Source organism: Nycticebus coucang, chromosome 3 (genome assembly GCF_027406575.1).
Source record: "Nycticebus coucang isolate mNycCou1 chromosome 3, mNycCou1.pri, whole genome shotgun sequence".
In the NCBI taxonomy this organism is placed as follows: domain Eukaryota; kingdom Metazoa; phylum Chordata; class Mammalia; order Primates; family Lorisidae; genus Nycticebus; species Nycticebus coucang.
Window position 1 is genome coordinate 120819746 of NC_069782.1, and position 16845 is coordinate 120836590.

At 37.8% G+C, this 16845-nt stretch overlaps 1 protein-coding gene across 1 annotated transcript in view; it reads left to right on the forward strand.

Moving 5' to 3' along the window:
* The window catches only part of HECTD2 (HECT domain E3 ubiquitin protein ligase 2), a 98749-nt gene that overhangs the window by 7376 nt on the left and 74528 nt on the right, over window positions 1–16845 (forward strand). The window contains exon 2 of the mRNA XM_053585821.1: window positions 13430–13559. Within this exon, the coding sequence (XP_053441796.1) occupies window positions 13430–13559 (130 nt within the window). The remainder of the gene's footprint in view (window positions 1–13429; window positions 13560–16845) is intronic.

A 16845-nucleotide genomic window follows, 5' to 3' on the forward strand; every position in this document is an offset into this window, starting at 1 on the left:
TTAATTACATTAGCACAGAACAGGTACTCTAAGTATTTGTCTATATAAGTATTTTGAGATTATTTTATATTGTAATCTTACATGTAATCTATGATCAGACAGCCCAAAAGACCATTAACAGCCATGTTAGATGCTTGTGTAATTACTTTTTGATTAGTTCTTGTAATTACTACATAACATTTTCCTGCTGTTTGCAATGTTATTAAATTTATTGAGCTTAATAAACTCATGCCCTCTGCCTTAGACAGTCAAATTTATTATTTTATTCCAGGTTGAAATATTTTGAGTACTGTATTTTTTTTCCTCAATGAATTCTCAAAGTGTTTTTTCCCCTGCATTCTCTATTTATACTTATCTTCAATCTATAACAGCTGGATGAGTATCCTGTTACTGTCTGTTCTTCAACACATCCAGCCCACTGTTTGTAAGCTGGCCACAGGATTACATCTTTAGTATTCTTCTGTAGGACTCGTAGATAACATTTCTAAAACTCCTCAGGAAGCCAGATGTAGTATCTCTGGTAGCTGCAAGTTTCAGAAGGTTTATAAAGTAATGTTCTTTAACATTTTATTTAGTCTGATGTTTGAGGTCATGTCAATACCCAATAACTTCTTGATTTGATTCTCTAATTTTTAATCAGTTTGCTGCTTCTTAACCTGCTGCCTTCTTTTTTCTCATGAAAGTCTTAAGTTATATGTAAGATAATGAAGAGCCCAGCGCCAAATCCTAAATGCCAAGCAGCTGCAGTTTAAAGAGGACCATTTCTTTTTCCTTTAGTCTAAATGAGTAATTAACCTTGGGTCTCTTGCTGAAGGCCAGCACCTTATCTCAAGACTATTTGTAACATAGCAACCACAGGGGTTTTTTTGCAGCCAGAAAAAATAGTTTTTAACAAACTCTGTAGTAAATCTTTAATTGCTGGAAAGAGAGGGTTTTAACTGCAAGTGGGTTATTTACACTACAATGTTAACTAACTCCCACCCAGAGATGTTAAGGGCAGTGGGAGACATAGGGGATATAAGAGAGAGAGAAGGTTAAAAGGCTAGTTAGCAGGGTGAGGCACGGAGGACAGAGTTGCTCTTTCACCAGGGGCTGAGACATTCTCGGCAGCTGCCCCCTGGGTGAAAGTTGGCCCTTGTGCCCCAGCCACAACCAGTGAGGGTCCACCCTCCCAAGTCTCAAAGCCTCCAGCTGGGGCCAGTCCCAGATAGAGCCAGCCAATCCTAAACCTCCTAAGTTACCTCAGTCCCTGCACAGACCAACCCCCCATCTTGGTCCCAGTTTCCTCAGGGAAATTACCCCCGCATTTTATTTCAACCCAAAATGCATCACGCCAAAGAGTATAAAACCTGCCATCATTTCTGTCTCGGGGTCGTCCTCCTCTAAGCAGAGTTCTACCAGAGGTATGGCCCGAGCATGCTTGAATAAAGTCACTCCTTTGTTTTTTGCATGTGTGTCTGGTGATCTCTCAGTGGTGGAATTAGGTCTTAATAATTTCTCTTGCACTGATTGGTGTGGGGCAACTGCTATTTTAAGGATTGCTTTTATTAATCTGTCAATCTGTGAAAATGTCATCCCAAGTATAAAGTATCAAGACCATAGTTATTATTTTACAAGAGATTTACGGGATCTTTTATATATATATATAGAAACTTAATATATATATATATATAGCTTTTTTATTACAAGAAACAGAAAACCAGTCCACTTATTCTTCCTTTTGGGAAAAGGGAATTTTTTGGAATGATACACTTTTTTAAATGTTAGATTAAAATCAGAAAGCAGGACAAATGTTTTAGGAGAGGAGACAAGATGGCTGACTAAAGCCAGCTCCCGTCCAGTAGGAGAGTTAAAGGACAAAAATTCAGCAAGTAACCTGGTGGATTTGAGCTGCACTAAGAGAGAAGGTTGAAGAACGCACGTCAACCCCGCTGAGGCGAGCTGCGACCACAAGGATACAAACAAAAGGTACAAAATCCATCACCAAGCGGACGGGAGTCCCCTCCCCCATGGGAACGGCTCAGAGTGCCCCACAAACAACCGGGCAGAGTTCAAAGGTCCTCCCACTACACTCCATGGGAGAGACCCTCTAAAAACTGGACCTACCTCCCCTACTAGGGTGCCACAGCGTCCTCCTGCCAGGCATAAAACTGTATAAACTGTATATAGTCTCTACCTGGAATTCTGAGCTCCCAGCACTCCCCTTTACTCACACTGAGGTCTGGAGGCCAGTCCCAGTCGGCGGAGAGGGGACCGCACCGGAGTGGCAGTTCCCTGAGGCACAGTGCAACAGCCGTCTTTTGGTGACAATACGGCCAGGCATAAAACTGTGTAAAGCTGTGTGTGTTCTCTGCCCGCAACCCCAGGCTCCCAGCGCTCCCCACATTCCCCTCTGCTCTCACTCCAAGGTCTGGAGGCCTGTCCCCCAGGGGTCCAGACTCTTGGGCGATTGCTCGAGGGGTGTAGACAGTGCTGGGCTGCAGCCAGTCGGTGCAGACTCTAGGGTGCGGGAGCAGAGAGAGGATGGTTGGCCTGAAGGGAGCTACACCGGAGCAGCGGTTGACTGAGCCATGGAACAGCAGCCCTCTTTTGCTAGCAATATGGCTCACTACAGAATATTCTGAAGCCACACCCCCTGTCTCCCTAGGCAACCAGAGACTCTGAGTATAGGATTTGCCTGAGGCTACTCCAACTTGCAAACCGGGGAAACTCCCAGGGCGGGGCTGACCCAGAGGTCCGCTTTACTAAACCTAAGATGCACCTGACCCTCAAGGGATCGTCAGCCTATAGACAATACAAAAGCAAAGACAAGCTGATTTGGAACTCAATTCAGCTTCTCTTCTGCAGGGGAACTGCAGAGTTGTTCTGTTCTGTTCTGTCAGTAACATTAATCAGGGGCGAGACTGGACCTGAGTGAAAACCCCCCAACCTTCATCAAGCGCCTGAGGTTGTCAGGCCTCACCTCCTCCTACTAGAGAGAGGCAGAGCGCAGCGGCCTGGCAGACTTCCTTGTGATTCAGGCAGGTGCAAACTGCTGGAGTACCGATTCACTACAGGCAACTGGGTCAGCCAACTGCAGGGCTATCAGTGACTGGGTGTGACAGTGGTGCAAGGTGGAGAAGGAAGCATCAACCTTCCCAGACTGATCTATTGGCTGGGTGGCTCCTCCTGACTCCACGCAGCACTGGAGCAAGCCACACCAGAGTAGTCACCAGACCCCTGTGATCCATTTCCCAGAGACCTCTTAAACTCTCTCACCCGAGACAGGTGCGGACTGAGACAATTGATTTGGACTTTTTGTACTGAACCAATCACCTAAGGACAAATCAGGTGGTGCCCTGGGTGCACGGTGGTAGGAAGGTTTGATTTTTCTTTTCCAATTGTTTGCCGGTGGGGGGCGGGGTGACTTAATTGCTGATATTTCTCCACAGCTGAGACTTCAATCCAGAGTACCTGTTTCACTAGGGCAGAACAGAAACCAGCTGAAAACAAGACAGAACCACTTAGCCCCACCACACCAGATAGGGCCCCAGTTTCTCAGGCCACAACACTGTACAGGCCCTCAACAAAGCCCCAGGGGAAAAAATCAGAGGGAGTAAAACAACCATGGGGCGGAATCAGTGGAAAAACTCTGATAACATGAATAGATCAAACCCCCCCCCCCCCCAGGAAAGATACGGCAAATGCAATGGAAGATCCCATTCACAAACAACTGGCTGAGATGTCAGAAATCGAATTCAGAATTTGGATTGCAGACAAGATTAACAAAGTGGAATTAGGAATTCGAGGAGAAATTCAAAAGTTGTCTCAAGAATTTAAAGACAAAACCACCAAAGACTTAGACACACTGAAGCAAGAATTTGCAGCCCTCAAAGATATGAAAAATACAGTAGAATCCCTCAGTAACAGAATGGAGCAAGCAGAAGAAAGGATTTCTGACATTGAAGATAAAGCCTTTGAACGCTCCCAAACTCTCAAAGAGGAAGAGAAATGGAGAGCAAAAATGGATCACTCTCTCAAAGAGCTCTGGGATAATTCGAAGAAGGCAAATATCCCTATCATAGGAGTTCCAGAAACAGATGAAGTGGCCTCGCTGGGCACAGAGGCCCTTCTGCATGAAATTATGAAAGAGAATTTTCCAGACATGCCTAGAGATTCTGAAATTCAGGTAGCGGACAGCTTCAGAACCCCAGCACGACTCAACCCCAATAAGACATCCCCAAGGCATATCATAATTAACTTCACTAAAGTTAATATGAAGGAGAAAATCCTCAAAGCTGCCAGGAGAAAGAAAACCATTACTTTCAAAGGGAAGAATATTAGAATGACTGCAGATCTCTCTGCTGAAACTTTTCAAGCCAGAAGAGGGTGGTCACGAACTTTTAATCTCCTAAAGCAAAATAACTTTCAACCCCGGATCTTGTATCCAGCTAAACTGAGTTTCATTTATGATGGAGAAATTAAATACTTTAATGACATTCATATGTTGAAGAAATTTGCCATAACCAAACCAGCTCTTCAGGATATTCTCAGACCTATCCTCCACAATGACCAGCCCAATCCTCTACCACAAAAGTAAACTCACTCAGAAACTTCGGATCAAACTCCAATTTCCACACTGGCGAAAGGATTAAAAATGCCCACTGGACTTTTGAAAAACTCAATACCCAAAACTTCACCAGACTTATCAATATTCTCCATTAATGTGAATGGCTTAAACTGTCCTCTAAAGAGGCATAGGTTAGCTGACTGGATACAAAAACTCAGGCCAGATATCTGTTGCATACAAGAGTCACATCTTAACTTAAAAGACAAATACAGACTCAGGGTGAAAGGATGGTCATCCATATTTCAGGCAAATGGTAATCAGAAAAAAGCAGGTGTTGCAATTTTATTTGCGGATACAATAGGCTTTAAACCAACAAAAGTAAGGAAGGACAAGAATGGTCACTTCATATTTGTTAAGGGTAATACTCAGTATGATGAGATCTCAATTATTAATATCTATGCACCCAACCAGAATGCACCTCAATTTATAAGAGAAACTCTAACAGACATGAGCAACTTGATTTCCTCCAGCTCCATAATCGTCGGAGATTTCAACACTCCTTTGGCAGTGTTGGCTCGATCCTACAACAAGAAGCTGAGCAAAGAAATCTTAGATTTAAACCTAACCATCCAACATTTGGATTTAGCAGACATCTACAGAACATTTCATCCCAACAAAACTGAATACACATACTTCTCATCAGACCAAGGAAATTACTCCAAAATCGATCACATCTTAGGTCACAAGTCTAACCTCAGTAAATTTAAAGGCATAGAAATTATTCCTTGCATCTTCACGGACCACCTTGGAATAAAACTTGAGCTGAGTAACAACAGGAATCTGCATACTCATAAAAAAAACATGGAAGTTAAATAACCTTATGCTGAATGATAGCTGGGTCAGAGATGAGATTAAGAAAGAAATCGCCAACTTTTTGGAACAAAACAACAATGAAGACACTAACTGTCAGAACCTCTGGGACACCGCAAAGGCAGCCCTAAGAGGGAAATTTGTAGCACTGCAAGCCTTCCTCAAGAGAACGGAAAGAAAGGAAGTTAACAACTTAATGGGACATCTCCAGCAACTGGAAAAGGAAGAACATTCCAACCCCAAACCCAGTAGAAGAAAAGAAATAACCAAAATTAGAGCAGAATTAAATGAAATTGAAAACAAAAGTCAAAAAGCTGGTTTTTCGAAAAGGTCAATAAAATAGATAAACCTTTGGCCAACCTAATCAGGAAAAAAAGAGTAAAATCTCTAATCTCATCAATCAGAAACAACAAAGACGAAATAACAACAGACTCCTCAGAAATCCAAAAAATCCTTAATGAATATTACAAGAAACTGTATTCTCAGAAATATGAAAATCTGAAGGAAATGGACCGATACTTAGAAGCACATCACCTTCCAAGACTTAGCCAGAATCAAGTGGAAATGTTGAACAGGCCCATATCAAGTTCTGAAATAGCATCGACCATACAAAACCTCCCTAAAAAGAAAAGCCCAGGACCAGATGGTTTCACGGCAGAATTCTACCAAACTTTTAAAGAGGAATTAGTACCTATATTACTCAACCTGTTCCAAAAGGTAGAAAAACAAGGAAGACTACCTAACACGTTCTACGAAACAAACATCACCCTGATCCCCAAACCAGGAAAAGACCCAACAAGAAAAGAAAATTATAGACCAGTATCACTAATGAATATAGATGCAAAAACATTCAACAAGATCCTAACAAACAGAATCCAGCAACACATCAAACAAATTATACATCATGACCAAGTCGGTTTTATCCCAGGGTCTTAAGGCTGATTCAATATACGTAAATCTATAAATGTAATCCAGCACATAAACAAATTAAAAAACAAAGACCATATGATTCTCTCAATCGATGCAGAAAAGGCTTTTGATAATATCCAGCATCCCTGCATGATCAGAACACTTAAGAAAATCGGTATAGAAGGGACATTTCTTAAACTGATAGAGACCATCTACAGCAAACCCACAGCCAATATCATATTGAATGGAGTTAAATTGGAATCATTTCCACTCAGATCAGGAACCAGTCAAGGCTGCCCATTGTCTCCATTGCTTTTTAACATTGTAATGGAAGTTTTAGCCACTGCAGTTAGGGAAGAAAAGGCGATCAAGGGTATCCATATAGGGTCAGAAGAGATCAAACTTTCGCTCTTCGCAGATGATATGATTGTGTATCTGGAAAACACTAGGGATTCTACTACAAAACTCTTAGAAGTGATCAAGGAATACAGCAGCGTCTCAGGTTACAAAATCAACATTCATAAATTGGTAGCCTTCATATATATGCCAACAATAGTCAAGTTGAAAAAACAGTTAAGGACTCTATCCCATTCACAGTAGTGCCAAAGAAGATGAAATATTTGGGAATTTATCTAACAAAGGACGTGAAAGATCTCTATAAAGAGAACTATGAAACTCTAAGAAAAGAAATAGCTGAAAATGTTAACAAATGGAAAAACATACCATGCTCATGGCTGGGAAGAATCAACATTGTTAAAATGTCCATAGTACCCAAAGCAATATATAATTTCAATGCAATCCCTATTAAAGCTCCACCGTCATACTTTAAAGATCTTGAAAAAACAATACTTTGTTTTATATGGAATCAGAAAAAACCTCAAATAGCCAAGACATTACTCAGAAATAAAAACAAAGCAGGAGGAATTACGCTACCAGACCTCAGACTATACTACAAATCAATAGTGATCAAAACAGCATGGTATTGGCACAAAAACAGAGAAGTAGATGTCTGGAACAGAATAGAGAACCAAGAGATGAACCCAGCTACTTACCATTATTTAATCTTTGACAAGCCAATTAAAAACATTCAGTGGGGAAAAGATTCCATATTTAACAAATGGTGCTGGATGAACTGGCTGGCAACCTTTAGAAGACTGAAACTGGACCCACACCTTTCACCATTAACTAAGATAGACTCTCACTGGATCAAAGATTTTAACTTAAGACATGAAACTATAAAGATACTAGAGGAGAGTGCAGGGAAAACCCTTGAAGAAATCGGTCTGGGCGAGTATTTTATGAGGAGGACCCCCGGGGCAATTGAAGCAGCTTCAAAAATACACTACTGGGACTTGATCAAACTAAAAAGCTTCTGCACAGCCAAGAACACAGTAAGTAAAGCAAGCAAACATCCCTCAGAATGGGAGAAGATATTTGCAGGTTATGTCTCCTACGAAGGTTTAATAACCAGAATCCACAGAGAACTCAAACGCATTAGCAAGAATAGAACAAGGGATCCCATCGCAGGCTGGGCAAGGGATTTGAAGAGAAACTTCTCTAAAGAAGACAGGCGCGTGGCCTTCAGACATATGAAAAAATGCTCATCGTCTTTAATTATCAGAGAAACACAAATCAAAACTACTTTGAGATACCATCTAACTCCAGTGAGACTAGCCTATATCACAAAATCCCAAGACCAGAGATGTTGGCGCGGATGTGGGAAAAAGGGAACACTTTTGCACTGCTGGTGAGAATGCAAATTAATACATTCCTTTTGGAATGAGATATGGAGAACACTTAGAAATCTAAAAATAGATCTGCCATTCGATCCTGTAATCCCTCTACAGGGCATATACCCAGAAGACCAAAAATCATATCATAACAAAGATATTTGTACCAGAATGTTTATTGCAGCCCAGTTCATAATTGCTAAGTCATGGAAGAAGCCCAGGTGCCCATCGATCCACGAATGGATTAATAAATTGTGGTATATGTACACCATGGAATATTATGCAGCCTTAAAGAAAGATGGAGACTTTACCTCTTTCATGTTTACATGGATGGAGCTGGAACATATTCTTCTTAATAAAGTATCTCAAGAATGGAAGAAAAAGTACCCAATGTACTCAGCCCTACTATGAGACTAATTTAGGGTTTTCACATGAAAGCTATAACCCAGTTACAACCTAAGAATAGGGGGTAGAGGGGAGGGAGAGGGGAGGTGGGTAGAGGGAAGGGGATTGGTGGGGTTACACCAGCGGCGCATCTTACAACGGTATATGTGAAACTTTGTAACGGTCTGTGAAGGTAGTGAATGATGCCCCATGAATATATCAATGTACACAGCTATGATTTAATAAAAATAAATAAAAAATAAAATCAGAAAGCAGGCAGGAATAGACACTGGCTAGTTTTTCTCCCTCTGCTGTTCTCTCACTTTTAGCTGATCAGTCTTTTCTATATTTCTCTGATTTCTAAAATCTGGGAAAACATCTTCTTATTGACTTAGAAGCATCAGTGGCCATCCTGCCTACAGATAGGCTAGTTTTTGGTTGAGTGCCTATCTCTAACCAAATCCATGCCCATTCCTGCACAAGGAATTGCCGCAATGCTGTAGAGATTGTGAATAGGACAGTTTAAATAGAAGGGAATATTGGATTTGGCAGCCAAATAATGTGCTCAATGCATCTTCCTTCAAATTATTGTGTTCTTCCCAACATAGAGCATGTTTCCTCTTCAGTAAAGCTCTGAGCAACCCCTGATCAATGCTTTCATTTCCTAACTTCACATTTATTTGTCAATCCATTTCATATAGCTTCTGTTACCTCCATTTCCTTGAATCTGTTGTCTCTGTTGTCCTCAAGATTTCATAGTTTCTCATTCCAGTGGCATATTTTAGTGTTAAATACTCTTCATCACTTACCATCATTAGTCACTTGCTTTTCCTTGGAACTTTATTCTCCCTTAGTTTTTACTTTGACATATCACCTTCTTCTGAGTTTCTTATCTATTTAGCCATTCACTCATAATCTCCTTTTTCATGTCAGTATTTCCAATAATTCTGTTCTTATAATAGTTTTCTACTGTTATATAACAATAACCCTATCAATTGTAAAAATTCCATTATTTTATCATGAGAAGCATGCTTTTGCCTAGTGAGCTTTGATTCCTTTTCTACTTATTCACAGTTCATATGTTTATATAACCCAGCCTAGAATTTTCTTTAAATATATTCTCCTGATAATTTGCACCAGATTGTCATTGCAGCTCAATTCATAATTGCCAAGTCATGGAAGAAGCCCAAGTGTCCATCGACCCATGAATGGATTAATAAATTGTGGTATATGTATACCATGGAATATTATGCAGCAGTAAAAAAAAAATGGAGACTTTGCCTCCTATGTTTACATGGACGGAGCTGGAAAATATTATTCTTAGTAAAGTATCTCAGGAATGGGGGAAAAAGTATCCAGTGTACTCAGTACTACTGTGAAACCAATTTATAACAACTCACACTTGCATATGAAAAATAAAACACAACTTTAGGCTATGATGAAGGAGGGAAGGGGAGGGCGAGGAATGGGGAGGGGGTGGGAGGAATAGTAAGGGATAGTAGGGGGAGCATAACTGTGGAGCACATTGCAAGTACAAGTTGGTTCTATCATGTGTAGAACACAAATGTCCTAATGCTACAATTGGATAAATGAGATTAAAGCTATGCTGATTAGTATGATGTAAGCACTCCAGTTTGTACAAATAATCAGCACACTGAAGAGGGCATAAATGTATTTATAATCTATGTACAAAAGACTTAATAAAAAAAATGCAACACTGAAAAAATAATAAAAATAAAAAATATTCTCAAATTTGAAATAAAGCATTTTACATTGTTCATTCATTATTTTATAACTTAACGTTCTCTCATTCTCATTATGCTTCATCCTTAAATATGAAATAGCTGTTAACATTTTGCTTAGTCCAGGCTGCCATTCCTCTTTATTGCCTGTTACCAAGTCTCAGTTTATTTCTTACGGTAAGCCTGGTTTAGCTTCCAGTATTTCTGCCCTTCATTCTATTCCCCAAATGCTGTGAGAGTAATTTTCTAAAATACAGATATGATCATGTCCCTTCTTGCTTACAAGTCCTCAGTGGTTTTTCCTTGTCTCCTTGCAAGATAGAATCTATACTCTGTAGCTTGAAGGCCTCATGATATGAGCACTAGCTACCTTCCCTGCCTCATCTCACGGACCCAATCTCCCTTTCTGATTCTGCATTCCAACCACAGTGCTCCTATTGCTCCGTTTTAGATAACATCCATGAAAGCTATCGATGAAAAACCACCCTTGATGTGTTAAGTTATTGTAGATATTACAGCTAACTTAACAAAGTTCTGTTATTGAGGGGCCCTACATTGTACAGCACATGGTTGACCTCATTGTACAAATTGGTCACTTTTATTGATTACCATGCTATACATATATACGTGAAGTGTATAGCGTGTCAGATTTGGCATTTGTTTCCACTATTAAAGATTTTTTGACAGAACAAAACATAATAATAAGCAAACTTGGCTCTAGTAGTTAATAATATTCTTATTTAACCATCCTAATATTTATAGCAAGGAATGGTTTACTTTTTAAATGTGTACTTTATTTAGATTTAATTTTCCTAATCAACATACTATTTTGTGAACTTGAGTAAATTGCTTTAATTTATCAAATTATGCAAATTATTTAATTTACTAATACTGCTTTATAGAAAGTTACTGTGTTTCACTGTCCTATTTATCTTGCTTTTCAGTTTTCTTTCTTTGGGAATCTACATTATACATCTACTAGCGATTGGAACTGATAGTTGTTGAATAACTATTAAATGAGTTAGTGCCTTACTATCTGAAGATCCCACAAGTGAGATAAACAATATTCTTTGGGACCTGCTTTTATTAAGAGGGAAAGAAAGGAAATATTAAGCCTTTCCTAGAATGCTGGGACATTAGAGTTTCCCTAAAGAACGCTTGGTTTTTCTGCTTATGTAATTTCTCTGCTTAAGTAAGTTGCTCTGAAAGCTATTTAATGTTATTTGACATATATCTATAAAAGTAGAGAAGATTATAGCCACAAATGGTTGTTGTGAAAACAGGCTGATGTGTTTAGCACACCTACTATTATACAGTAAGCCTTAGTGAGTGCTAGTGATAGCTAGTATCACTCATTAAGTGAGTTAAGAGTATAGACTTCATGGTCAGTCAAACTAGAGTTTGAATTCTGGCTTCCCACTTACCAGCTTTGTGCTTTTGGGCATAGTGTTTCAATTTCCCCATCTGTAAAATGAAGTGTAAATGTATATCTCCTAGGAATGTTACAGAGTATTAAAGGAGCTAACATGGCAGTAGGCATGTAACAAGCACTCAATAAATGACTTGTTTTAGTGTGTTGTTATCACAGTAATAATCGCTCATGGAGCACTTACCATGTCATAGGTTCTACAATCATATTGTCTACGATTCTGAGACTTCAGATTCATATCTTACATCTATTAGAAGACTACTTTATTTGAATTTGCAGTATGTTTAACTTTTATAAGCTCAATCATGTAGGCTAACCCTAATGTAGAAATAACAACTCAGATTTTGCCAAGCTGAAATGTAGCCAAGAATCAAGGAGCAAACAAAAGCTAAGCAAATAACAGTAAAATCTATGAGCAGCCACAGATATCTCATACACACACACACACACACACACACACACACACAAATGCATATTATATACTTTATTCATGAAAGTCTCCTTCAAGTTCTTATTTAGTGTGTTACCTCTTTGTTGCTTGTTAGCCAAGTAACTTTAGGTGAATCTCAGACAATTCTAGTTTCCTTATCTGTGAAGTAAAGGAGTTAACTAATTTTGAAAAGTCTTTTAGTTCTAGAAATTCTATGTGCATAATATCTGAATGTGTTCTCTCTGCATTCTTTTACTTTCCTAATAAAATAACAAATTTACTTTAAAGTGTAGGGCCTGTGCACAAAATTCACTGTATGTGAAGTTCTCTGATGAATAAGGAATTTTTAGTCCAGCATGAAGGATCAATATGAGAACAATTCTAATTTCAGTGGAATAATTGAAATAAATTTTAAGAATAAATAAGAATGATTGGTTTTGTAGAAATAGTAAACACCAGGAAAAGCTACACAGATAAGTTATGATAGGCTCTGCTGCAGTTACAATTAACCCAAAATTTCAGTGTTTAGTAACTATAAAGGTTTATTGTTGCTAATGGTATACCTTAACATTGGTCAGGAGTGGCTGTGGTTGTATAGTCACTTAAGGACCCAAGCTAATGGATACTCTAACATCTCAACTCTTACTTAGCCTATGTGGTCTTCACAGTGAAGAAGAGAGTGATTTGCTCCAGTCTTAAATGCATTTGTACCTCCTGGTCCAGAAATGACAAACATCGTTTCCGTTTATGGCCTATTAGAATTAATCAGATGACGCAATCTAACTATATATATATTTTATATATAGTATATATATACATATACAGATATATATATAATATATATTTTTTTCAGTCTTAATACATGCAAAATAAAATAACAGTGATTAGGAAAAAACACTCTTAACGGTTTTTACCTGAACTTTTAAAGTTGCACCAAATAACAGGCAAGCCCTTGGTGAGTAGCCTATGAAGTATCACATGCATGTTCATTATTAATAATAATAATAATATCACAAAAGTAGTATTATCTAAATGTATAGCTGAAATAGGAGTTAACATTAGTGGAGTATGTATAATGTACTGGAAGCAAAGTTAATTATATGCATTATCTCTGTTAAACCTCACAAAAGTTCTATCTGGTAGGTATTATTAACCTCATTTCCAAAATTCATCAATTTGTAAATAGTTAGGTGATAAGCCTCTTTCATACTTTAGACAGTTTTGCCCTAGGAAAGGTAAGTCAGTTTTATGTACATCATTTTTATATATGTATTATCTATTCATCATCAACTTAAAATCTGTTATAAATGTTTATGATTTTGCAATGAAATAATTTGAGTATAGGTGGTAGGAATTATGCTGCAACATTAACTTTTCTGTTTTTAGGATTTAGACAGAGGAGCCAAAGGCCAAATTTCCACTTTCAGCAGTTTTATTTCAACTGATAGCCAGAAGAAAGAAGCCGCTGAAAACAGAAGTTCACCTACACATGTTGTTTTCCCTAACATCAAGAATGGTAAACAATTTTTAAGTGTATTGATAATTATCAAAAGTACACACAGTCTATATATCTGGCCTGCAGGTATATTATAAAATTATTTAACAAGTAGATTTTAATTATTCAGCATTGTTCTGGTAAGTCTAGTTAATACAAAAACAACAACAACAACAAAATAAACTATAGAAATAAAACAAGAAGCAAAATCATTTTTAGGTGATTGTTACTTAGAGTATGAGAATGAAATACAAAACTCATGAATAATAAGGAAGTCTGATTAGAGAGCCAGCTATCATATAAATACAATAAATATATATTTATGTAAGTTATCTCTTTATTGTATAATATATAAATATAATATAAATATTTAGTAGATTTCATATGTTTGAGCAATAATCAGAAGACTTGGTGGAAAATATGTGAAATACTACTTAGAAATAAACCTAAAAGGAAATGTGTAAAACCTATATGGAGAAAACTGTAAAATTCTATCAAAAGACAAAAAAGGTGATTTGAATGGAAAAACTTATAAATATTTATAGAATACACCCAATTTACTTATTTACAGGTACATCTAATTTACTTTCTACATTTAATAAATTTCTTAATAAGTTTTTGGGGAAACTTAAATTGATTTTTTATCTATAAGAATAAATGTCTGAAAGGAAGTAAGAAAAAAAATACTGAGGTGTCCATTCCCCCATAGTGCCACATATTATAAAGGTATGTTAATGATAGCGTTGCTACCAGGAAAACCAAATGGGTGTAGATAGAGCAGTGAAAACATATGCTATGTAAGTGACATAAGTTATTCAAAAAACTGCATTAAGCTAACTGGCTAACCTCTATTTTGTTAAACTATTAAAATGCTAGTTAAAGATGATGCAGGAGAATTTTAAATATGTATGTACTCAATGACCTAATAATTCTATTTCTAATAATTTAGTCTAAGCAAATAATGTAACGTATATATGAAGATATGTGGGAACACTGTATATTGTTTATAATAGATGTATTTGAAGCATTCTAAGTGGACTGATTATCTAAATTATGTTAATCCCTATTGTAAATACTATGCTTCTATTAATAATGTGATACATATATAAAGTGACTGGGAGAAATGCCCACAATACATTATAAAATGAAAAAAAAGTAAGCTACACTGGCAGATAGAATATGACTCTCATTTTTTATGAAGAGAAACCTCTTCACTTCTTTGTGCATAAAGGATGCCCACCAATCTGTTAATGGTTTCCTCAGAGAGGTAGGTTTGTGTACATATTATTAATGCTTTCTTATGCAATTCTATATTGTTTTAGCACAGGAAACACACTTTACTTGCATACTTTGAAGTGCCCCTCACCTGTAATAGGACAAACCTGCAAAGGTTTAAATGCCTTTCATACCCCAACCAAACAAAACAAACATAGAAATGTGTAAGGATATCATTTCTGGTAAATTATCTATTCTATAAGCTACATGTGGCATAAATTATTCTCACACATATTTTTCTGTTTGATACTCCAAGCCAATTCTAAACTTATTCTACAGTCTTACAGGTTAGTACGTATTTCTATCACTTCATTTATGAACCTTTGCCTTTGATAATTTCTTTCTTCCTTTTTTTATTGACACATACCCACACATGTTCTGTCACCTCAGCCTTATCCCAGGGAAGCACCAGTGCTTAACCCAGAACACAATGAAACATACCTTTAATTGTCATTATGGAATAGAGAAAAAAGAAAACGAGCCCATTTGTTGGGGGAAAGGAGTTGAAAGAAATGATTTCTGGTTTAGACATAATAACTAGACATCATAACTAACATCATTAACTAGATAATAATTATAACATTTTTATTTGTACAATGTTTATAATTTAGAGAAGTCTTTCCTAACCTCACAACAATCAAATAAAATAGAACAGACATTAGAATCCCTGTTGTATTAGTTTTCTATTGCTGCATATAACAGATTACCACAAACCTAATGGTTAAAAGCAACTCCCATTTACTAGTTCACAGTTCTTTATGTAAGAAGTCTGGGTGGATGTGGCTAAGTTTTACACAGTGTCTTTCAAGGCTGAAATCAAGGTGTTGGTGGGGCTGAGCCCTGGGCAAGAATCCTCTTCCATGCTCCTTTAGGTTGGCAAAGTTTTTTCTTTGTGGTTTGAAGATTGATGCCCCATCACTCCACTAGCTGACACTCAGGTGCTGCTCTCAACCCCTGAAGCCATATGCGGTTGCTTGCTTTGGGCTTTTCACAGACCCTCACATAGTATCAGAGCTTTGTCTCTCAAAATCAGCAGGAGAATCCCTGTGTAGAATTCCTTTTATGTTTCCAATCTCTGTGACTGTCTTCTGCAACCAGTGCACTATAACTCTTTGCTTCTAATGAAATTGTATGAATAGGTTTTGCTTACCTGATTGGATAATCTTCCTATTTTAGGGTCACTTTCATAGGTACCAGGGTTTTCAACATATCTTTTGGGGGGGGGAGTCCAACCCACAACAGATGGTTAGAGCTATAAGAAAATGGAAATGTATGCTATGGAGAATAACAGGAAGTTAAAAAGAAGTGATGGTTAGCCAAACCTTTTTTGTTGGGATTTCTTATTCAAATTCCTTAGCCTTTGATTCCACACTCTGATTTCTATTTATTCCATTCTTTCTATACTAATATCTTGATCACTGAACTCAACTTCCCAACTTGTATGCCCACAGGTGTTTGAATGGACATATTGACTTTAAATGTGGTCCACCTACTTGAGCTTCTACCAATGTCTGCTTCCCTCTCATCTGTGCCAATCTTGTGGAATCTGGACTTAGCCTCAATGAATAGATCCTTTAGTAAACTTCCTTTACCTCATAAGACTCACGGTGCTTACTTCTCCTACCTGTTCTGCCTGGGTACCACTTGAATTCAGGTGTGGCATGGAGTTTAAATGTCAGGGGAGCTACATATAAATGAGAAGTTAGACTAAGTCTTCCAAATGTAAGCATGTTTATAATTCTTTGATCTTTTGGGAAGCCTCTCTTACTTGCCAATAAGATTGTTTTCTCCAAGATGCATCATTCTTGGCAGTTACTGTAATTTTCCTCCCTCTTCTCTGACAGCAGGACCTATGCTGGGTATTCTCTAACAGCTTGTCTCTCCATCTGATCATCAAGTGGTATTAGAGAAGCTACAAAAGCCAGCGTGGGTTTACCTCACAGTTGAGGGATGCCTTTCCTCATTGTAGATCACATGACTGTGTATCCCTGTCAGATTGGCTGTCCTTTTAAAGATCTGAGAAGCGTAGGAG